At 40.9% G+C, this 25,538-nt stretch overlaps 1 protein-coding gene across 1 annotated transcript in view; it reads left to right on the top strand.

Annotated features, from left to right (window-relative positions):
* LOC133536559 (whirlin-like) overlaps nucleotides 1-25,538 on the top strand; it is a 169,253-nt gene that overhangs the window by 83,924 nt on the left and 59,791 nt on the right. The window contains exon 6 of the mRNA XM_061877188.1: nucleotides 2,378-2,414. Within this exon, the coding sequence (XP_061733172.1) occupies nucleotides 2,378-2,414 (37 nt within the window). The remainder of the gene's footprint in view (nucleotides 1-2,377; nucleotides 2,415-25,538) is intronic.

Raw genomic sequence — 25,538 nt, 5'->3', positions numbered from 1 at the left:
TGTTTAATTTCATTAAGACACGCCATATTTCCTAGCCCGCTGTCGGCTCGTCGGCTCAGTCTCTCCACAATATTTATAAAGGATTTTTGAATTGTTGCTATTTTTAGAATATTTTAAAAAAAAATCTGAAGTACCCCTTGGCATACCCTCAAGTACCCCCAGGGGTACGCGTACCCCCATTTGAGAACCACTGATATAGAGATCCATCTGGATTCATGAACTTAATTCTAAACATTTATTCACAAAAAAATAAATCTTTAACATCAATATTTATGGAACATGTCCACAAAAAATCTAGCTGTCAACACTGAATATTGCATTGTTGTTGTTTTTTTTCAGTTTATGAACTTACATTCATATTTTGTTGAATATATTTATAAAGGATTTTTGAATCGTTGCTATTTTCAGAATATATTTTTCAAACAATGTCACGTACCCCTTTGCATACCCCCATTTGAGAACCACTGTCATAGAATGAGGGGAAAAAACACTTTCCCATATAACTAAGATCCATTCATCCATTTTTTCTACCGCGTGTCCCTTTGGGTGATCGGGGGGGGGGGGGGGGGGGGGGGGGGGGTGCTCTGAAAATAAAATCTCACTGTCAGCTTCTCACCTTTTTTTCATACTCATTTGCATTTTATTGAAGGATAAGTGAAATGTTAGCTGTTCCGGAATGGGAAATGTTTTTTGTGTGAAGACTCTTCAAAATCATCATCAGTAGTTGTGGTGTAACGAGGCAAAACCATTAAAAGACGTATCTTGATTCAGTCATTACCTTGAGAAGCAAGAGTATGCGTCACTGTGCTGTCTGATCACAGCACGTCTTCTTCACACTCAGGAAGAAAACCATTGCTTCCCGTTTCCATATGAGTTGGGAAATTGTGTTAGATGTAAATATAAACGGAATACATAGATTTGCAAATCCTTTTCAACCCATATTCAATTGAATGCACTACAAAGACAAGATATTTGATGTTCAAACTCATAAACTGTATATTTTTTTTGCAAATAATGATTAACGTAGAATTTCATGGCTGCAACATGTGCCAAAGTAGTTGGGAAAGGGCATGTTCACCACTGTGTTACATCACCTTTTCTTTTAACAACACTCAATAAACGTTTGGGAACTGAGGAAACTAATTGTTGAAGCTTTGAAAGTGGAATTCTTTCCCATTCTTGTTTTATGTAGAGCTTCAGTCGTTCAACAGTCTCAGTTTTTGTATTTTACGCTTCATAATGCGCCACACATTTTCTATGGGAGACGGGTCTGGACTGCAGGCGGGCCAGGAAAGTACCCGCACTCTTTTTTTTTTTTTTTTACGAAACCACGCTGTTGTAACACGTGCTGAATGGGGCTTGGCATTGTCTTGCTGAAATAAGCAGGGGCGTCCATGAAAAAGACGGCAGCATATGTTGTTCCAAAACCTGTATGTACCTTTCAGCATTAATGCTGCCTTCACAGATGACTAAGTGTGGCATCAAATTGCCCCCAAATTTTTTTTGATCAGTTTGAACATCAAATATTTTGTCTTTGTAGCATATTCAATTGAGTATGGGTCAAAAATGATTTGCAAATCATTGTATTCAGTTTATATTTACATCTAACACAATTTCCCAACTCATATGGAAATGGGGTTTGTATGTTTGACTGCCATCTACTGGTCACACTTGTCATTATACCATGTACCAAATAAAATTGCTTCCAGGTCGGTAAGCAAAACCAGAATTATTCCGTACATTAGGCGCACCGGGTTGTAAGGCGCACTGTCGAGTTTTGAGGGGAAAACAATGATTTTAAGTGCGCCTTATTGTCCGGAAAATACGTTAACCGATTCCTTGTAAAAATCACACTTATACACTTACAAAATGCTTTGACTTTCAGTTTGGTCAGCACTGTGCTTTTATTGTGAAGGCTGAAATTGTCTTGTTTGAGTTTGAGCGCTTACTTGACTGCTGTAATGTGTGAGGTTGATAAAACGGTATGCTCTACATTATTTATATAGTTTAGACAGGCAACACAGAGGCAGCAAGGGGGTTCCGAGGTAATAATCTCCCTGTGTTTGTGTAAACTTAATCTGGGTACTCATGTTTCCCTCTAGCATTCAAAGTTCAGTTAATTGGAAACTCTGAACTGTCTTAAGTGTGAAAGTGAATGTGGTACTTGGTATACTTTGTATTTACCTTAAAATCAGCTGCCATTGGCTTCAGCTCACCCATTTACACTAAACAAGATAAGCGGGAGAAAAAACAATGAAATATTTGAATAAATTGTTAGTAAATAAAGGTCATGCCTTCTCACAATAATCATAAGATCATAGCGACATTATTTGTGTATACCATTTGACTAATTGGTGTCCATCACCTTCTTCTGCAGCTTTGCCATGGACCAAGGAGCCTTGGAAGCTGGAAAGGTAAGATTTCCTAAACAATTTTTTTAAAAAGTCAGTAATATGCACAGTAAGAATACCTTTGCAACGTTTTTGCATTTCAAAATAAGGGCCATTTTCCCAGCAAAGTGCAAAGTGCCGTTTTTGGAAGCTACGCACATAATGCTGCTTATTACTCAGTGATACAAAATGTGGATTGTTACGTTCATGCCTTGATTGTCAAATATGTTGTTGGTAATAAGGACTCATTTTCCAGGCGTTTCAAAAAAATATGCTGAAATATGTATCTCCTTCTGACTTCATGTGTGATTAATGAAGTTAGTCCAAATTCACAAGTTTTGTGGTTTATTATATGCACAGAATAAACCGCATGATGTTTGGTACTTCAGGAAAATGTAAGGTTCAAACACTGATGACATCTATTAACAAGACAAGAAGCAAGGAATCATGCAGAGACAGAGTTCAATTTAACTCATGAGGAGAACGCACGGAGCTGAACACTTAGTCACAGTCTCGTCCTACGCTCTAAGGTTCAGCTCCCGCGTCCCTCTTTTTATTCAGAGTTCCGTAGTCAACATCACAGAGGCCGCCTCAAAAAAGAGTGGTCACATATATTATGCAAAGCAGGTCCATGAAGCACAGTATGTGACGGATTGGGCCGGAGGCCTTGTGATTTCGTCTTGTCCCCGCTTGGTATGCGTGTTGTCATCTTATCTTCGTTGAGGTCCTTGAAGTCTCTGCTTCGTCTGCGTGCTGTCATCTTATCTTCGTTGAGGTCCTTGGCTGTTAGCGGGCTAAAACAAAGATAACATCTGTGGCTGAGGCCACCCCTCAGACAAAAAGTTTTGTCCCTGCATATATTAGAAAAAGTCTAACTTGAGCACAATATCTAATAACTAAAGCAACAAACTTTAAGCATACTAAAGTTAGTGTGATAATATATACATAATTATTCTAACAGAAAATGAGTACGTTATAATAATTCTATCCTGTAATTTGATTTTGATATAATTAATTTCATACTCTGATGGATTTAAAATGATCAACAATGGGAACATTTTAAAACTCTGCCAAACTCAATTTGACAAATTTGACATTCGACATTATAACATAATTTCTTCAGAAAGTGTACGCTCGAATTCTATTAAATGTAACGTGTAAGTGTAAAAACTATTACGATCTGTACATTTTCATAAATGTGCGTGCTCTTATTTTTAACAAAAATACAACCTGAATTGGTCTTTATTTTAAAGTTATCATTCAATGATTTTACCATTCCTACTTGGAAGTAGGTTTTCCTCGTTTTTTCCTAACTTTACCGAGTTTACAAAGTTGTCAAAAATGGTACCCACATTCTTTAATTTCTCTGTATGTGGCCCTAAATCAGGGGTGTCAAACTAATTTTAGCTCAGGGGCTGTAAAACTAAATAACACAAAATCACTCTGCCGAGGAGGAGAAAAAGAAAACTCCAAATATCAACGAAAGGATTCAGGATCAAGGTATTCAAACACCTGCGATGAGGTAGCAACTTGTCCAGGGTGTACACCGCCTTCCGCCCGATTGTAGCTGAGATAGGCACCAGCGTCCCCCGCGACCCCATAGGGAATACGCGGTAGGAAATGGATGGATGGATGGTATTCAAACATGAGACGAGGCAAGGCATGGACAAGACGCTGGAGACGCAGGAATAAACGAGTCAATCTGGCACAGAACAAAGGGAGGCGTGGGCTTATAGGACACATGAGGGTAATGGGGAACAGGTGGAAACAGAAGGGCAGGTGATCTTAAACGATAGGAGTTACTTTTCAAAGTAAAACATGCAATTCACAAAACAGAAAAAACCAGGACAAGACATTCCTCACCACAGTGTGAAAACAGGAGTCTGCTACGTCCATTAGATTAGTTTAGTTTAGATAGTACTTTATTTATTCCTTCAGGAGAGTTCCTTCAGGAAAATTAACATTTTCAGCACAATCCCATTCAAGATCAGACAAACATTACAGGGAGACAGAACAGGATCGCTGACGGGTCTGCCGGCTTCCAGCGCCCATTACAAAAAAGGTAAGATACAGGTAAAGAATTGGGGGGGAATGGGAGAAAAAAATAGAAGATTAAAGTAAAATAAAAATCGGTCTAAGCCTGGGCCCTGGAGAGGGGGTCCAGACTGAGGCCAAGGGAAAAGAACAACAACAACAACAACTCATAGCCATAGTACACATCGGGAAACATCAAACATCAAAGAACACAAAGGACATGAAAGACATTAAAGCAGCGGATACAACCAGCCACTTCTACATACGTCTATGAATAAAAAGTCAAAGAAACATATACACCATTGTCTGATCTGTACTAGTTTTCTGGATTATGTTAACTTTTGGACCGTATTTTCCTTCGACTTTTCGGTATGAATGTGTCCTTTTCAACCACGGAAACGTTCGAGTTAGGAGAGTCCAGTTTCTGCCATTATTTAAAATGTTTGAGGTGAGAAAGCTGTACTATCATAACGCAAATGTTTGTTTTCATCTGCAAAACGTACTTTAAACACAAGTGAGTTAATTATTTGACTTTTAAAGTGAAATAGGTTTAGGACTGTGCTAGAATGAAGTCCTAAAGGGCAGGACAGGGAGTGAAACAGCTGCAGGGAGAGCTACTGTAGAATCCATAATTCACTTCACATTACAGTGGGTTTTTTTAATGTACATTATTGATCAAACAGATGGGGGGAAGGTACAAGAGTGAGGCACTAAGCAAGGAAAAGGGGTCCATCTAGGGCCCTAAAGGGGGTACATAAACATCTGTTGATGCAGCAGAGCCATAGCTTTAATTAAACTGAAAAGCGGCACTGGTAACAAAGGACCAATCAGATGGATTTACGAAAATTTGAACGTTGCATACTTTCTTTCTCTTTGTGTCATTGTTTTTTTTTTCAAGGTTAGATTTTGCTGTCACTTACATCTACTCTACTCCTGGAGTCTGCATGCAATCAAATATGACAAGAGATGGAAAGTATTATCAGTTTGCATCAAACCATGGATATGCCTTGGGGGATACCAACGCATCGGTAGAGCAGGTTTAAATCGTGTTTTAGGCTTCGTAATGCGCCACACATTTTCAATTGGAGACTACAAGAAGGCCAGTGTGGTACCCACACTTTTTTTACTACGAAGCCACGCTGTTGTAACACGTGCAGAATGTGGCTTGGCATTGTCTTGTTGAAATAAGCAGGGGCGTCCATGATAACGTTTCTTGGATGGCAACATATGTTGCTCCAAAGCCTGTATGTATCTTTCAGTATTAATGGTGCCTTCACAAATGTGTAAGTTACCCATGCCTTGGCCACTAATACACCCCCATACCATCACAGATGTTGGCTTTTGAACTTTGCGCCTATAACAGTCCGGATGGTTCTTTTCCTCTTTGGTCCGGAGGACACGACGTCCGCAGTTTCCAAAAACAATTTGAAATGTGGATTCGTCAGACCACAAAACACTTTCCCACTTCGCATCAGTACTTCTAAGATGAGCTCGGGCCCAGCGAAGCCGGTGGCTTTTCTGGGTGTTGTTGATAAATGGCTTTCGCTTTGCATAGTAGTTTTAACTTGCACTTACAGATGTAGCAACAAACTGTAGTTACTGACAGTGGTTATCTGAAGTGTCTCTGAGCCCATGTGGGGATGTCCTTTACACGCTGATGTCGGTTTTTGATGCAGTATCGCCTGGGGGATCAAAGGTTACAGGGTTTCAATGTTACGTGCAGTGATTTCTCCAGATTCTCTGAACATTTTCATGTCATTTAAAGACATTAAGTAGTGAAATCCCTAAATTCCTTTCAATAGCTAGTTGAGAAATGTTGTTCTTAAACTGTTCAACAATTTGCTCTCGCATTTGTTCACAAAGTGGGGAACCTCGCACCAAGCTTGTTTGTGAGGGACTAAACATTTCATGGAAGCTGCTTTTACACCCAATCATGGCACCCACCTGTTCCCAATTAGCTCTGTTCACCTGTGGGGTGTTCCAAATAAGTGTTTGATGAGCATTCCTCAACTTTCTCAGTCTTTTTTGCCACTTTCGCTTTGCATAGTAGAGTTTTAACTTGCACTTACAGATGTAGCGACAAACTAGTTACTGACAGTGGTTTTCTGAAGTGTTCCTGAGCCAAAGTGGTGATGTCCTTTACACACTGATGTCGGTTTTTGATGCCGTATTGCCTGGGGGATCAAAGGTTAGAGGCTTTCAATGTTACGTGCAGTGATTTCTCCAGATTCTCTGAACATTTTCATGTCATTTAAAGACATTAAGTAGTGAAATCCCTAAATTCCTTTCAATAGCTAGTTGAGAAATGTTGTTCTTAAACTGTTCAACAATTTGCTCTCGCATTTGTTCACAAAGTGGTGACCCTCACACCAAGCTTGTTTGTGAGTGACTGAATGGAAGCTGCTTTTACACCCAATCATGGCACCCACCTCTTCCCAGTTAGCTCTGTTCACCTGTGGGGTGTTCCAAATAAGTGTTTGATGAGCATTCCTCAACTTTCTCAGTCTTTTTTGCCACTTGTGCCAGTTTTTTTAAACATGTTGCAGGCATCATCATCATTTTTTTTATTCCTTTCATGAAAATACATATTTACAAGTGACACTTTCATGGTTTTTTTTTGTTTCTTCTACATTTCCATGATCAGAAAGGAGCAGATGGAAGAATAATATTCTTATATTTATCTGCCCCCTTTTTTAACACACAGTATTTTAGATGACTTTATAACTGTTCCCTCCACCAACACCCAAACTCCAAAATACTTTTCCATTTTCCTTTAAGCATTTTCACAATGACACGTCCAATCTAAATCAAAATTCAGTTTGATATGATTCCAGTTTTTCCCCATTTTTCCATCAAATTCCAAATGAGCTAAAATTTGCAAAAAAAATAACAAAGTTTCTCAGTTTGAACGTTAAGATATCTTGTCTTTGCAGTGCATCCAGTTGAATATAGGTTGAAAAGGATTTGCAAATCATTGTATTCTGTTTTTATTTACCATTTACACAACGTGCCAGCTTTACTAGTTTTGGGGTTTGTAGAAAAAAGATGTGTGGATATGTAATACCTATAATACGTAAATAAAACATAATTCAACACTTCATTTAGGCCAAAAATATATAGACTATGCTTTAGAAAAAACTAGATGTGGGAGTTAAAATTTAGATCAGAAACAATAATAATGCAAAGAATCGTTACCTGGTCCTTTGGCTTCAGACCTAGGGATTAGAAATGAGCGGTGACTGCTTTGGCACCAAAGACAATTATGTCAGTTTTGTCCTTATTTAGTTGGAGGAAATTCTGACACATCCAGTCTGAAGAGAAATTAAAACACGGTCAAAGTCTTCAAGCTCAGGCGGAGCCGTGGCAAAGGGCATGAAAATGGTTGACAGGCTCAAAGAAGGAGAGCAGAGACATGGAGAACGAGCGATATCACCATGGTCATCATTTCAGACATACCTAACAAGGTATCCTTAGCATATACTCGTGTAGGATGACTTCCTTATTCTTCTTTCTTTTTCTCTCAGCTGGTTCTATAATTTCCAACATATGGCAGCGATCAAAAAGCATACCCTTTGTAATGCCCTAAAAATTGACCAACATCTGCGGCTAGATCATGCCGTGACCGCCCTTGACCTTTTACTTGTTAATGGACTAGGGATGTAACAATAAACGGTATAATGATCATTTACGATAAAATTCCCGACAGGAAGCAATATGTCTAATTTTTTAATTACCGAAACCTCGTCATTTATTAATGCATTTTAGGCACCATGAAGTCTGGTAGCGATGTTTGGTTTGATAATCATGGCGGACAAGCTACACGGACTTTGCTCTGGAGATTTCCCCTCGGGATAAACGGAGCCAAGCCCGTGGTTTAAAGGGGAACATTATCACCAGACCTATGTAAGCGTCAATATATACCTTCATGTTGCAGAAAAAAGACCATATGTTTTTTTAACCGATTTCCGAACTCTAAAAGGGTGAATTTGGCGATTTAAACGCCTTTCAATTGTTCGCTGTCGGAACAATGACCTTTCACCCGTGACGTCAAAACAGGAAGCAATCCGCCATTTTCTCAAACACATTACACACAGCAAGTCAAATCGGCTCTTATTTTCCGTTTTCTCAACTGTTTTCCGTACCTTGGAGACATTATGCCTCGTCGGTGTGTTGTCGGAGGGTGTAACAACACGAACAGGGACGGATTCAAGTTGACTTACGTGGAGTGTGCTAATCAGACATATCAATGGTCACGGCATGCTAATCGATGCTAACATACTATTTAGGCTAGCTGTATGTACATATTGCATCATTATGCCTCATTTGCAGCTATATTTGCATCCAGCCTTTCCCTCCACCCACATTTAATGCCAAACAAACACATACCAATCGACGGATCAAGTTGCACCACTTGTCAAAAGATGCTAAAGTCCCTCGTTTGTTCTGTTCTGTCGTACGCGATGCTACGACACAGGTTGTGTGGATATCCTGCGACACTCAAAACAGATGCATTTCTAATGATAAAGTCAACGAAATCACACAGGTGCGTTTTGTTGATGTTATTGACTTATGTGCTAATCAGACATATTTGCGCACGGCATGACTGCAAGCTAATCAATGCTAACATGCTATTTAGGCTCGCTGTATGTACATATTGCATCATTATGCCTCATTTGTAGCTATATTTGCATCCAGCCTTTCCCTCCACCCACATTTAATGCCAAACAAATACATACCAATCTGCGGATTCAAGTTGCACCAGTTGTCAAAAAATACAATCGTTGGTTAGAAGGGAATGGCCGAATTCGTCCTGGTTGCCGTTGTCTGTCGGGATATGGCTCAATAGCTTCAGTTGCTTCTTCAATTTCGTTTTCGCTATCTGCCTCCACACTCCAGCGTAATCTGTTGAATCGCTTAAACCGCTGAAATCCGAGTCTGAATCCAAGCTGTCGATACATCTTTCTGTTCTATCCGCCATGTTTGTTTGAATTGGCGTCAAGGGCACTTTAAAGCAGTTTTTCGGGATATTGCGTAATGGGTAAAATTTTGAAAAAAACTTCGAAAAATAAAATAAGCCACCGGGAACTGATTTTTATTGGTTTTAACCCTTCTGAAATAGTGATAATGTTCCCCTTTAACGTCATTTTACCCTTGCTTACCGGCGTCCGTTTGAGAGCGCACTGCTGTGTTTAGATGGAGACAGGTGTGGACAATATTGGAGACACTTGTCTTGTCCCCACACTAAAAGTATACAGCGAAGGAGAAAACTACTTGATATTGCTTTTATTTTGTCATGTCTATGATCATGTTTTGTTCAATTAATGTTCTGTTTGGTTTTTGGACACTCAGTTCCTACTTGTTCACTCTCTTGTTTTGTCACCATAGCAACCATTAGTTTCACCTGTTTCACATTTTGAGTAACGCACCCGTTTTCACTAATCATGTCATTCTTATTTAAACCGATAGTTGCCAGGAAGTCAGCCTGGCGACATTACCTCTGTTCACTTCACGGCATGCTTCTTCTGATACTCATGCCCGTTCATAGTTATGCTTCTTGCCATGGGTTAGGGTTAGGGTTAGGGTTTAGTTTTTTCATGTCACAGTTAACGAGTTTTGCTTCATGTTCATAGTTTCTGCCTTTGTGCAAGTTTTTTGGTTTCATTAGCCAAGTTTTTGTACTTCCGCCTTGTGCGCGCCTTTTTTTCCTTTTTTATAGTAATAAATAAATATGCCCTTACCTTCACGCCTTGCCCGCTCCAACTTTCCTTTGCATTCCGGGAAAACAAACCCCAAAGTCTGTATCAGTGTTCAAATAACATTAGTACCAGCTAAAATGTTTTGTCATCTCATCGAATCAAACGCAGGCTGTGAAGATTATGTATTCGATGTGAGAGGTGTCACTGCTCTTTATTTTTGTTGGTTAAACTGTTGTACCGAACCAAGAGAAGAACAAAGCTTGTTTATTAGACTTCATCTTCATTAGCCAAACTTCTTTGTTTTAATGTATATAAAAAAAGTAAAGTTTTTTTTTACATTACTTGTGTTTTTTTCATGTCACAAAGGTGTAACTTCAAAAAACATTCAAAGCATTTAGTTTTATTGTGTATAGTTAAAGGCCTACTGAAATGAGATTTTCTTATTCAAACGGGGATAGCAGGTCTATTTTATGGGTCATACTTGATCATTTTGCGATATTGTCATATTTTTGCTGAAAGGATTTAGTAGAGAACATCGACGATAAAGTTCGCAACTTTTGGTCGCTAATAAAAAAGCCTTGCCTGTACCGGAAGTAGCAGACAATGTGCGCGTGACGTCACCGGTTGTAGAGCTCCTCACATCCTCACATTGTTTACAAGCAGCGAGAGCGATTCTGACCGAGAAAGCGACGATTTCCCCATTATTTTGATCGAGGATGAAAGATTCGGGGATGAGGAAAGTTAGAATGAAGGACTAAAGAAAGAAAAAAAAAGGCGAGGGCAGTGGGAGCGATTCAGATGTTATTGGACACATTTACTAGGATAATTCTGGAAAATCCCTTATCTGCTTATTGTGTTACTAGTGTTTTAGTGAGATTATATGGTACCTGAAAGTAGGAGGGGTGTGGTGACCGCCAGTGTCTCTGAAGGAAGCCACGTTTCTCGACGAGGCGAAGCGAAGGCAGGCGTTGGGGCCAGGCTGAGCTTTGTTTCCCCCTCCTACACGGTGGAAAGCATCCCACGTTCGGGGGAGGCCGGTCGGAGGAGGCAAGAGCGTCCACAGCTGCCTCTTTGACAGGTGCACGAGGAACGACGCAAGATATCCGCTCATGTCTACAGTAAGAGCCGACTTATTACCTCAATTTTCTCACTCGAAACCTGCCGTTTGACATGTGGTAGGGAACCATGTTTGCTTGACCGCTGTGTTCCATAGTAAAGCTTCACCTTCGGGAATGTAAACAAGGAAACACCGGCTGTGTTAGTGTTGCTAAAGGCAGCCGCAATCCACCGCTTCCCACCTACATCTTTCTTCTTAAACGTCTCCATTAATAATTGAACAAATTGCAAAAGATTCAGCAACACAGATGTCCAGAATACTGTGTAATTATGCGATTAAAGCAGACTACTTATAGCTGGGATCGGGCTGGACAAAAATGGCCGCTACAATCCGCAACGTTTTCAACAGGATACTTTGCGCAAAATTTAAAATTGCAATTTAGTAAACTAAACCGGCCGTATTGGCATGTGTTGCAATTTTAAGATTTCATCATTGATATATAAACTATCAGACTGCGTGGTCGGTAGTGGTGGGTTTCAGTAGGCCTTTAATTCCTATATGACATATTTGCGTACATGATTGAGTTTAAATTTAAAAAAAGACCCCAATATTTTGAGATAAATGCCATTTTATTGTCTGAAGTGTTACGACCTCTTACTTCAGTGTTTTTTCTGTGTTTTTGGTTCACTTCCTGTTTTGCGCTCTTATTTTGTTTCCAAGTAGCTCGGCACCCGTTGCTTCCGCTGTCTTTTACACCTGGGGGTGATTAGTGATAACGTGTTTCACCTGCTGCTGATCATCACATAGGCACCATCTAGTCAAGTCTCATTTGTAGGTCAGGATGGGATCATGGTTTGAGTTTGTTGGAGATCGATAGGAACGCAATGTGGGAAATTTAGTTTGTTGCTTTGAATTTTTTTTGTTTAGCTTTACCTCAAGCATACTTTTTCAAGCATGGCTTTTACTGTGTCATTTTTGGTGCATTTTCCCTGCTGCACTCTTGAGTTTTTTTTACTTTTGGACATTGAATAATCTAGATCTAATTCTACCTTCAAACTGCGTGCTGTCTCCTGTATTTTGGGGTCACAAGGAGCGAACCTAACAGAATGAGCCCACCAACAAATTGAGGTATGATTAATGCTCACTTGGCTTGAGTGTACTAAAGGCTTGGGCTATCACTCAGCACAGCCTTGGCTCAGAACCATCGCATTTCCATTACGGCTCACCAGAGGCAAGCAGGCTTCAAGCGGCGGACGTGTTTTAAACCGGACGTGACGCACTCAGTTTCGACAATGTTTCTATGGCTGTAACAGCCAAACGGCCGAAGTTGGTCAGGGCTCAAGTTCATCCCGCCTCGGCCACTCCACACTCCCTGCTTTGCCTGTTCCTGTTACATACCCTGGTTCTCCAAGGCCCGGCTTCCTCCCACTCTGGATCCCCAGCTTTTTAAGACGTACCCACCCTTGGTTTCTTCCCCTGCTAAGGTCGTGAGTCAACAATTCTTCCCTCCAGCTTGGAATAGCGCTTGGATTTTGCTCCTTGAGGGGGGAGCTAGGACTGGAAGCTGTGTGACTGAAGATGCACAGCTCTATGTCCTGCGAAGTCACCGCCAATAGCTCTGTGTCCGGCGATGCCGCTGCCGCCGCCAGCTCTCATCCGGAAAGGGCGCCGCCACCTCTGCGTCCGGCGAGACCGCAGACGCCACCTCTGTATCCTTCAAGTACACCTCTGCCAGGTCTGCATCCAGCAAGGCCGCCAGCTCTATGTCTAGCGAGTCCACTGGTATCTTCAATGCCGCTTCCTGTGGGTCTGGCATTGCCGCCTCCTGTGCAGATTCCTGTGGGACTGCCACCTCCAGTGCCGCTTCCTGTGGGTCTTCTGCCGCTTCCAGCCTCTTCTTCAGTAGGTCTGATGCCACTAGCTCCTCCGGTGGGTCCGATGCTGTCAGTTTCACTTCCAGCCCAGGAGCCTGCTGTACCTCCAGCCCAGAAGCCTGATCAACCTCCAGGTCGTCTGCCACATAAGCACCCATCTAGCACTGACCCACCACAGAAGTGCCTGCTTGGTACCCACACTCATCCTCCTTGCCAGTCGTGTATGTGGCCAGTTCATGGACGCCTGCCACTGCAGCAGCAATTAGGACCTGACCGTGGATTTTCACTGATGCTCTAGTTCGCCTCTTCTTCGCCAGCTGCAGCGGCACTATACTCGCCGTTGCCACCTGACCTGTTCCTGGTGGCTTTGGGGACATTTGGTCCGGAAATCAAGTCCTCCTTCCATCCTCCCGTAATTTTGGACTTGTTCTTTTTAGGGCTTCTGGGATGTCTAAAATCCATCCTATAAGGGGGATACTGTTACGACCTGTTACGCTAAGTCATTCTTTGTTTAGTTTTTGGATGTTTATGGAGATTGTTTGGACTTACAAACATGTTGTGACAAATTTAGATTGTTGCTTTGTATTTTTGTGTTTAGCTTTCCCTAAAGTGTACTTTTTCATGCACAGCTTTCACTGTCCTTTTTGGTGCACTTTATTTGAATGTTTTGTACTTTTGATAATTGAATAATCTAAATCTACCGCCACGACAAGGAGTTAAACTAACAATGCCATTCAGGAATTTGTTTTTAGGTTTTATTTGAATACACATCATTTATTTGTTCAAAAATTGTTAACAGTTTCATCTAAAGGACTGTCTGGTGTATTTTGAGGTAATATTCACCAGTAAGCACACAAGTCGGAGTCTCCTCACTCATCTCTGCAATAATGTAAGCAGCTATAGTTAAGTTAAAGTTAAAGTACCAATGATTGTCATGCACACACTAGGTGTGGGGAAATGTGTCCTCTGCATTTGACCCATCCCCTTGTTCACCCCCTGGGAGGTGAGGGCAGCAGTGAGCAGCAGCGGTGGCCGTGCCCGGGAATAATTTTTGGTGATTTAAGCCCCAATTCCAACCCTTGATGCTGAGTGTCAAGCAGGGAGGTGAGGAGTCCTGTCTTTATAGTCTTTGGTTTGACTCGGCCGGGGTTGGAACTCACGACCTACCGATATCAGGGCGGACACTCTAACCACTAGGCCAATAGTTTCTAGTGTCTAGTTTTTAACTAGCGATCAACGCCCTAGCTCGAAATTAACATGCTACAACGGCTTTTCCAGGAAATGATCTGTATCACTGAAAGGGGAGTTTATTAAGTGCAGGACTCTGCCAGCGAGGTCTTTCAGCGCTCCATTGGACAGATCTTCGCCGGCTTTCCATGTGCGATCATCGTGGATGGCATTCTCATTGCAAGCGAAGACATTTACTAGCTTAACACTAACCTGAGAAACACACTCAACAGAGCCAGGGAGGTGAAGCCAAGAGTCAATCCCCTCAAAAGTTAGTTCAGGCTAAACTAAGTCAGTTATGGTGGTCATATTTTCACAGCTCAGGTTTTAAAGGCAGACCCTTCAAAAACCCAGGAATAAGCAAGATATTGGTGCCTACCGAGATTCCAGCCCTGCAGAGATTTCTTGGCATGGTTACTAAATATATTTATACCCAGATCAAGCAGAATCATTGCACCGCTATGACAGCTCACACAGAAAGATGGGTGGTTGTGACATGAACAACAGCAGTGTGCTTTTGACACTTTGAAGGGGTACATGTCATTCTATGATGTTCACAAACCTGTCACGCTGTCTTGCGATGCTTCCCGATATGGACTCGGTGCATCCTGCCTGCAGGGAGGCCGACCTGTATCCTCTGCCTCACCTACCCTAACGGACACAGATACTTAATATGCCCAGATAGAAAAGAAACTGCTTGCTGTGATATTTGTGTGTTTGAAGCTTCATGATTACGTTACGCCTCTGGCAAAGCAATCACCATAGAGACCGACCACCCACCTTTTGTGAAAATGATCAAAAAGCCAATTCACACAGCTCCAGCGAGACTACAGTGGATGATGTTGAGGCTTCTGGTATACAAAAACGGAAAACAAATGCACTTGACCGACACTCTGCCGAGGGCTCCCAGGATCACCACAGATCAACTGGTGAACGAGATTGATGATTTCAATACGATGTCAGTTTGTTGTCCTTGGCTCGCTCGCAGGGACTCAGAGATCACACTGCCACCGACCAGGTCCTCCGGATGCTCAGCAACCCGATCAGGCACGTCTGGCCAAACAGGCCGCACAGCATCCCACTCGCATTGCTTCCATACTTCCCTTTCAGAGATGAACTGACTATAGAGGATGGGAAATATAATGTCAGTTTGTTACGTTTCCTCGGCTCGCGTGCAGGGACTCAGAGATCAAACTGCCACCAACCAGGCTCTCCAGATGCTCAGCAACTCGATCAGGCATGTCTGGCCAAACAGGCCGCACAGCCTCCCACTCGCGTTGCTTCCATAGTTCCCTTTCAGAGATGAACTGACTATGGAGGATGGGATCATCATGAAAGGTCAGAAAACTGCCATACCTGCATCTTTACAAAGCAGATATACAAGCATACTTCACAGAGGGAGCAGAAGCCATAAACCAGAGAGCGAGGGACTTCGTATTCTGGCCAACAATGACAAAAGACATTGAAATGGAGGTGCAGACGGAGCACATCAACAAAGGGAGCAATTTTATTTGCACCCTGTTCTGGAGCTGCCTCGGTCATCTTCAGCTGTTGACATCTTCGACTTGTGAAACAGGCAATATTTCGTACTTGTGGACTCATTCTCAGGCTGGTTTGAGACTGACCTGCCCTGCAACCTCACTTTTGCAACAGACTATTTCTCAGTCCACGGAGCACCGCAGACTCTCATAACAAACAATGGACGACGGTTTACAAGTCGGCGTCTTTCAGACTTTTCAAAAGTATCCCCTATCCAACAGACTGCAAAAAACAATTTGAGAAATCTTACAGAGCCCAATAACTTTTGCATTCCGAAGCCTGGTTTTATTCTTTCTTCTCTGGAGAAGGTTTCTTAGTTTGTTATGGGCTCAACCAATGCTTACTTAAACCTGGTAGTTCACTTTCTCCAAATTGAATATAAACATTCAACATATGTAGAACATGATACGAGTTAAGGGGCTTCACGGTGGCAGAGGGGTTAGTGCGTCTGCCTCACAATACGAAGCTCCTGCAGTCCTGGGTTCAAATCCATGCACGGGATCTTTCTGTGAGGAGTTTGCATGTTCTCCCCGTGAATGCGTGGGTTCCCTCCGGGTACTCCGGCTTCCTCCCACTTCCAAAGACATGCACCTGGGGATAGGTTGATTGGCAACACTAAATTGGCCCTAGTGTGTGAATGTGAGTGTGAATGTTGTCTGTCTATCTGTGTTGGCCCTGCGATGAGGTGGCGACTTGTCCAGGGTGTACCCCGCCTTCCGCCAGATTGTAGCTGAGATTGTAGCTGAGATAGGCGCCAGCGCCCCCCGCGACCCCAAAAGGGAATAAGCGGTAGAAAATGGATGGATGGAATACGAGTTAATTACTTCACTTCAAGTGCGAATTACAATTTTAACAGAAACCCGTTCAAGTCTGATCTGTAAGCCTAACTTCTAGTAAAGTGACTACATGTGTTAATAGGACGCCCACATTTGACATGAAATGTTGTGGTTATTATACTGAATACATTTTGTATGATTTATCCAGTTTTGTTATTACTGCCTACCGCACATTTGCTACGGTTTGTCCGTGTTTAATACTGTACTGTTATGGTCAAGTAGATAACTGCACAAGTACACCTTGTTATGTTATGGGCATAAGCCAGGGGTGTACAAAGTGCGGCCCGGGCGCCATTTGTGGCCCGCACCGCGATTTTTATTGACCCTCGACACATTCTGTAGACCAGGAGTGTCAAACTCAAATAAAGAGTGGGCCAAAATTTTAAACGGAACAAAGCCGCGGGCCAAGGTTGAACAAATTAACCTTTTAATAGGGACCCAAACAAATTTTGCATTAAATATTGAACAAACAAGGCTTATATAACTTTAGTGACATGCAAAATCGAGTTTCAAATAATAATAATAATAATTAAAAAAATATCAATGGCATATCAAATACAATTTAAATAAACATTTTATGCCTTTTTTTCTATTTGCAATCTTCTGAGGTAAATATAAAACATTTTCCACAGGCTAATAATACATTTGAAAATAAAATAACAATAATGAATGAACCAAACATTCAGGCCTTGAAGTAGCAAGAGAAAATGCATGAATAAAACGTAAATTATTGGTCAGTTTGCTGGAAGTTTCCCGGAAGAGTTAGTGCTTCTGGGTATTTGTTCTGTTGTGTTACGGTGCAGATGTTCACCCGAAATGTGTTTGTCATTCTTGTTTGGTGTGGGTTCACAGTGTGGCGCATATTTGTAACAGTGCTAAAATTGTTTATACGGCCACCCTCAGTATGACCTGTATGGCTGTTGACCAAGTATGCTTTGCATTCACTTGTGCGTGTGTGTGTTTGCGTAAAAGCCACAAATATTATGTGACACGCTGTTAGTATGGAGGAAAAGCGGACGTGACGACAGGTTGTAGAGAACGCTAAAGGCAGTGCCTTAAATGCACGGCCCCCAATATAGTTGTCCAGGTGGAAATCGGTAGAAACTCGGGAGAATGGTTGCCCCGGGAGATTTTCGGGAGGGGCACTGAACTCCGGGAGACTACCGGGAAAGTTAGGAGGGTTGGCAAGTATGAGTATTAGCGGTGAATGCGGTGTTACAGCGGCACCGACGCTGTATAACACCGGCGGGCCAGCTCTAATGCTAAATTCAATTACACGGCGGGCCAGATTTGGGCCGCGGGCCAGAGTTTGACACCCATGCTGTAGACATACTAAAAAGGTCCCAAATTAGAACAAAAAACTATAAAAATTAAACGGGACCAAATCCCCCAAAAATGGGACCTGAATACCAAAACGTCCGACAACCTTACTGAATAAGGTCTTTAAGTACTTCCGTGTGCCCTGTCATGAAAAAGTGTACACCTTTCTTTGTTTTTGAGTGTACTAAAGCCCTCAAAAGCGCTTCAGTTGATGGTATAAAAGCAATATTAGTAAATATAAGCTTACTTTAGTGCACAGTTAACATAAATACAAATACAATCATTATTTAAAAAATCACACATGATTTTATTGCTTGGTTATTTATAACACAAAACTAAGATGTATAAGTGTTTCTCAAATGTTAGCATATGTTCACCGACATTTTTTTGGTTTGAGTATTTTTTCAGATACAAAATATACAAAAGTGGCCCTTGCATCTTTCAATTTTTCTCTATGTGGTCCTCGCTGGAAAATATTTGGACACCTCTGGCATAAGCTAAGGAAAGGGAACATAGACTATGACTGTGATAATAATGAGTATTGACTATAGATGTCCGATAATGCCGATATTATCAGCCGATAAATGCTTTCAAATGTAATATCGTAAATATTCGGCATCGGTTTCAAAAAGTAAAATTTATGACATTTCAAAAAGCTGCTGTATGGGGTGGTACACGGATGTAGGGAGAAATACAGAGCTGTTGCGTCTCCGAGTCATACTTGCCAACCCTCCCGATTTACCCGGGAGACTCCCGTATTTCAGTGCCCTTCCCGAAAATCTCCCGGGGCAACCATTCTCCCGAATTTCTCCCAATTTCCCCCCTGAAAACAATATTGGGGGCGTGCCTTAAAGGCATTGCATTTGCGTGCCGGCCCAGTCACAAAATATCTACGGTTTTTCACACACACACAAGTGAATGCAAGGCATACTTGGTCAACAGCCATACAGGTCACACTGAGGTTGGCCGTATAAACAACTTTAACACTGTTCCAAATATGCGCCACACTGTGAACCCACACCAAACAAGAATGACAAACACATTTTGGGAGAACATCTGCACGGTAACACAACATAAACACAACAGAACAAATACCCAGACCCCCTTGCAGCATTAACTCTTCCAGGACGCTACAATATACACCCCCCACTACCCCTTAACCGAGCCCAACTCAACCTCCTCATGCTTTCTCAGGCTGCTGTTTTGAGGCATGTTAAAAAAAAAAATGCACTTTATGACTTCAATAATAAATATGGCAGTGCCATGTTGACATTTTTTTCCATAACTTGAGTTGATTTATTTTGGAAAACCTTGTTACATTGTTTAAGGCATCAAGCGGGGCATCACAACAAAATTAGGCATAATAATGTGTTCATTCCACGACTGTATATATCGGTATCGGCTGATATATAAATCAGTAATTAAGAGTTGGACAATATCGGATATCGGCAAAAAAGCCATTTTCAGACATCTCTAGTATTGACCTAGTGCGAGTGATGATTTTTACATGCTCAGTATGTTACCGGCTGCCCACGAAACATAAAGTAAAGTCTTACTTCGAGCCATTTCTCTTTAATGCCACGACACTAACCACCGAGAATGTTATCGCGGTTTATCATTTACATCGGTAATTCCTATTTCCTAGAACAGGGGTCGGCAACCAAAAAAGGTTGAAAGGCTAACTAGCTAAATGGCTAACTGTACACAGTTAGCCAGAAAAACAGCACTGAGGTTGTCACTTCTCACAGCGAAAAAAATCTCCTTACTTATCGGGAGAACAACTTGCCATGGCTTTAAACCTGATATTTCCATAAAGGCCTATGAAATGTTATTCTAACGGGGATAGCGGGTCCATTCTATGTGTCATACTTGATCATTTTGCGATATTTTCATATTTTTGCTGAAAGGATTTAGTAGAGAACATCGATGATAAAGTTTGCAACTTTTGGTCGCTAATAAAAAAAGCCTCGCCTTTACCGGAAGTAGCAGACGATGTGCGCGTGATGTCACGGGTTGTAGGGCTACTCACATCCTCACATTGTTTATAATCATAGCCTCCAGCAGCAAGAGCTATATGGACCGAGAAAGCGACAATTTCCCCATTAATAACAGGATGCAAGATTCGTGGATGAGGAAAGTTAGAGTGAAGAACAAAAAAGAAAAAATTGCTGCGGCAGTGGGACCGTTTCAGATGTAACTAGACACATTTACTAGGATAGATCTGGAAGATCCCTTATCTGCTTATTGTTTTAATAGTGAAATTGTAAACTCATACCTGAAAGTCGGATGGCTGCGGTGAACGCCAGTGTCTCTCATAGAAGCCAATGCAGGAGCCAAGATCACAGCTGCCTTTTTGAGCTGCAGGAGGAAGTCGCATAATCCGCTGAAGTCTCCGGTAAGAGCTGACTTAATATCACAATTTTCCCATCCAAAAACTTGCTGGTTGACGTAGAGAAACATGTTCGCTTGACCGCTTTGTGTTAAAGCTTCACAACAAACAAAGAAACACCGGCTGTGTTTCGGTTGCTAAAGGCAGCTGCAATCCACCGCTTTCCACCAACAGCATTCTTCTTTGACGTCTCCATTATTAATTGAAAAAATTGCAAAAGATTCAGCAACACAGATGTCCAAAATACTGTGTAATTATGCGATGAAATAACGTCACAAACATGCGTCATCATATGCGTCATCATTCTGCAACGTTTTCAACAGGAAACTCCCCGGGAAATTTAAAATTGTAATTTAGTAAACTAAAAAGGCCGTATTGGCATGTGTTGCAATGTTAATATTTCATCATTGGTATATAAAATATCAGACTGCGTGGTCGGTAGTAGTGGGTTTCAGTAGGCCTTTTATGTACACTTTTCTTTGTCCATTTCTGCTCACTATTTTCCCGCTTGTGGCTGATCATCACTCGCGAGTGAATTGCATCCAACTTCCCCCCGCTACGGCACAGCCCGAGGGTCAAACAGGAAGTGGGTGCCCTTTAAAAACATCGGCGCCGTTTTTGAAATGTATACCTTTGACAGTCCTATTTATCACAAATTCAGATAATGTAACACGTGAACAGCAGAAGGATCTATAAATGATGTTGGTGATTTTCTTTAGTTGGATTTATCGCATCTACCATGCAAATCCGGTTGCATGAATGAAAGCTGCTGTCTTTTTATGGCGCTCAACACCGAGATACCGTCGAAGCAGCTTTGCGGCCCAGCACGGAGCAGAATGTGCAGAATGTGATTTCAAGGTCCACGCGCTCTCATTAGCCTGATGGAGAAACATTATAGAGTGTGCGGTAATTAAATGAGAACAATCCCAGCAGCTAATATAGAAATGTGTTACAGCCTCGTAAATACGTGTGTTTTTTAGACACCCTCATAAAGATTCCTCAAAGTCTTTGATCGGATTAGAAAGCTATTTTATTAGCTGTTCTATAGCATGGCAAAAAGAGGGTGCATTTTCTGTGTCAGCCTCCGGACCTGTGGGAATAATTTTCTACAAACCCCGTTTCCATATGAGTTGGGAAATTGTATTAGATGTAAATATAAACCGAATACAATGATTTGCAAATCATTTTCAACCCATATTCAGTTGAATATGCTACCAAGACAACATATTTGATGTTCAAACTCATAAGCTTTATCTTAGAAGTTCATGGCTGCAACACGTGCCAAAGTAGTTGGGAAAGGGCATGTTCACCACTGTGTTACATCACCTTTTCTTTTAACAACACTCAATAAACGTTTGGGAACTGAGGAAACTAATTGTTGAAGCTTTGGAAAGTGGAATTCTTTCCCAATCTTGTTTTATGTAAAGCTTCAGTTGTTCAACAGTCCGGGGTCTCCGCTGTCGTATTTTACGCTTCATAATGCGCCACACGTTTTCGACGGGAGACAGGTCTGGACTGCAGGCGGGCCAGGAAAGTACCCGCACTCTTTTACTACGAAGCCACACTGTTGTAACACGTGGCTTCTTGGCATTGTCTTGCTGAAATAAGCAGGGGCGTCCATGATAACGTTGCTTGGATGACAACTTATGTTGTTCCAAAACCTGTATGGACCTTTCAGCATTAATGGTGCCTTCACAGATGTGTAAGTTACCCATGCCTTGGGCACTAATACACCCCCATACCATCACAGATGCTGGCTTATGATCTTTGCGCCTACAACAATCCGGATGGTTATTTTCCTCTTTGTTCTGGAGGACACCACGTCCTCTGTTTCCAAATATAATTTGAAATGTGGACTCGTTAGACCACAGAAAACACCTTTCCACTTTGCATCAGTCCATCTTAAGTGAGCTCGGGCCCAGCCAACCCGGCGGCGTTTCAGGTTATTGTTGATAAATGGGTTTGGCTTTGCATAGTAGAGTTTTAACTTGCACTTACAGATGTAGCGACCAAACTGTAGTTACTGACAGTGGTTTTATGAAGTGTTCTTGAGCCCATGTGGTGATATCCTTTACACACTGATGTCGGTTTTTGATGCAGTACCGCTTGAGGGATCAAAAGTCTGAAATATCATCGCTTACGTGCAGTGATTTTTCCAGACTCTCTGAACTTTTTAAATGATTTTACGGACCGTAGATGGTAAAATCCCTAAATTCCTTGCAATAGCTCGTTGAGAAATGTTGTTCTAAAACTTTTCGACAATTTGCTTACAAATTGGTGACCCTTGCCCCATCCTTGTTTGTAAATGACTTAGCATTTCTTGGAAGCTGCTTTTATGCCCAATCATGGCACCCACCTGTTCCCAATTAGCCTGCACACCTGTGGGATGTTCCATATAAGTGTTTGATGGGCATTCCTCAACTTTATCAGTATTTATTGCCACCTTTCCCAACTTCTTTGTCACGTGTTGCTGGCATCAAATTCTAAAGTTAATGATTATTTGCCAGAAAAAAAAATGTTTATCAGTTTGAACATCAAATATGTTGTCTTTGTAGCATATTCAACTGAATATGGGTTGAAAAGGATTTGCAAATCATTGTATTCCGTTTATATTTACATCTAACCCGATTTCCCAACTCATATGGAAACGGGGTTTGTACACTGGATAGCATATATATATATATATATATATATATACATATATATATATATATATATATATATCTGTATATATATATATGTGTGTGTGTATCTATGTATGTATATTTGTGGATATATACAGTATATGTGTGTGTGTGTGTATATATATATATATATATATATATATATATATATATATACATATATATATATATATACATATATATATATATATATATATATATATATATATATATATACATACATATACATATATATATATATATACATATATCTACACACATATATATATACATACATATACATATATATATATATATATATATATATATACACACACATATATATATTAGAGGTGGGCAAATTAATGCGTTAATTACGAGTTAACTCATCAATCTATTAACGCCGACAATTATTTTATCGCGCATTTGCGTATGTTGTTTACATGCTTTTATTTTGTTAACGCCTTTTCTTATAAAGATGGCGGCGCCCGGGCGGGCTTCGGCGTCGAGGGGCTCTTGGTAAAGATGGAACATTTGGCAAAAATACCGGACAATTCTGCAAATTTCATGGCTGGCTTACAGCGTGGTGACTCCGGGATCACTTACGACCGCCAGACAATTCTGAATGTGGATAGATCGGGCCGTTTTGGACTGAATGACGCGTGCTTGCTAGACCGGCTAGCTAGCATGGGAATACTTTGCCGGCTACATCCAGCGGCCTGTGAAACAGCGGAGTATATGTGTTGTCTGTCTATTTATGAATAATGCAGACGAGGAGTGTTGGCTGAGTTCTTAACGTTTGCTTTCAGAGCGTGCATATCACAACATACAAGATGCCGTCATGGCGACACACAACCTTTACCGGGCTACCGCGCATGCTCGTCATTCCTGTTGCATGCTGGGTAGGGTAGTTTTTTTCCCCCTGGCTCATAACATCACAATATAGTACCATGTATATGATGCGTTCAGTTTATCAAACCACCAAGCAAACAATCGGAAAATTCCCATCATATCAATTCCTAGATATGGTCATAATTATTTTAAGTGCACTACGCAGAATAAACACAACATTATTAATATTGATACTACGAATAATTTAATCAAAAATTCCCTAAAACAGCCCACTACCTATAATATAGGTTTTTTAAACATAAGATCCCTGATAAAATAAAAATGTTCCTGCTGTTACCTCAGAAATTGCCTGTTCGGATGTTATGATTGTGGCTCAGAGATTTGTATGTAGATTATATTTATTTTCCATAACAAACAGGATAACTTAAATACTCTGGCAGTGGCAATAAGCTTAAATGTTTGTATTTACATTTTTTGAGTTTATTTTCATAAAATATACTATTTAACTGCTACTGTTTAACAAGGACTGATTTAAATTGTGTTTGCTCAACAAATGTTTTGGCGCTTTTGTACATGTGGGGGAATATTCCAATAAAGGTGCACTACACACTACTTTTGAATTCATTATTGGGCTTTGCGTATACAATGCAGTTAATCACGATTAATCGGAGAAATAGTGCGATTAACTTTGATTACAATTTTTAATCGTTGCCCAGCCCTAATATATATATATATATATATATATATATATATATATATATATATATATATATATATATATATATGTATATATGTATATGTATATATGTATATATATGTGTGTATATATATAGGGATATATATGTATATGTATATATATGTATGTACATATATATATATATATATATATATATATATATATATATATATATACACATATATGCATCCATCCATCCATCCATTTTATTCAGCGTGCCCTTTATATATCCATCCATTTTCTACCGCTTATTCCCTTTTGGGGTCGCGGGGGGCGCTGGCGCCTATCTCAGCTACAAGGCGGGGTACACCCTGGACAAGTCGTCACCTCATCGCAGGGAAAACACAGACAGACAGACAACTTTCACACTCACATTCACACACTAGGGCCAATTTAGTGTTGCCAATCAACCTATCCCCAGGTGCATGTCTTTGGAGGTGGGAGGAAGCCGGAGTACCCGGAGGGAACCCACGCATTCACGGGGAGGACATGCAAACTCCACACAGAAAGATCCCGAGCCTGGATTTGAACCCAGGACTGCAGGACCTTTGTATTGTGAGGCAGACGCACTAACCCCTCTTCCACCGGTCTGCAAAATATATATATATATATATATATATATATATATATATATATATATATATATATTTATATATATATATATATATATATATATATATGTATATATATATATATATATATATATATATATATATATATATATATATATATACACATTGTCTCACAGTCTATTTTTTTTTCCTTCAACACTGACTCAGTTTTCATGTGCCGTGAGTTGGAGAGGCTTTGCTGAGGGAAAAGAGTTGTACAGTATTCTGCACTGACAATACTGGAAAAAAACCCCAGCTATTAACATATTGTTTGCACGTGCTACTAGTATTGATATTTCTGACATCCCTAGTTG

This window comes from Nerophis ophidion, linkage group LG17, assembly GCF_033978795.1.
Source record: "Nerophis ophidion isolate RoL-2023_Sa linkage group LG17, RoL_Noph_v1.0, whole genome shotgun sequence".
NCBI classification, from domain to species: domain Eukaryota; kingdom Metazoa; phylum Chordata; class Actinopteri; order Syngnathiformes; family Syngnathidae; genus Nerophis; species Nerophis ophidion.
The sequence above is the reverse complement of the archived record's forward strand: the minus strand, read 5'-3'. Positions and strand labels throughout refer to the sequence as shown.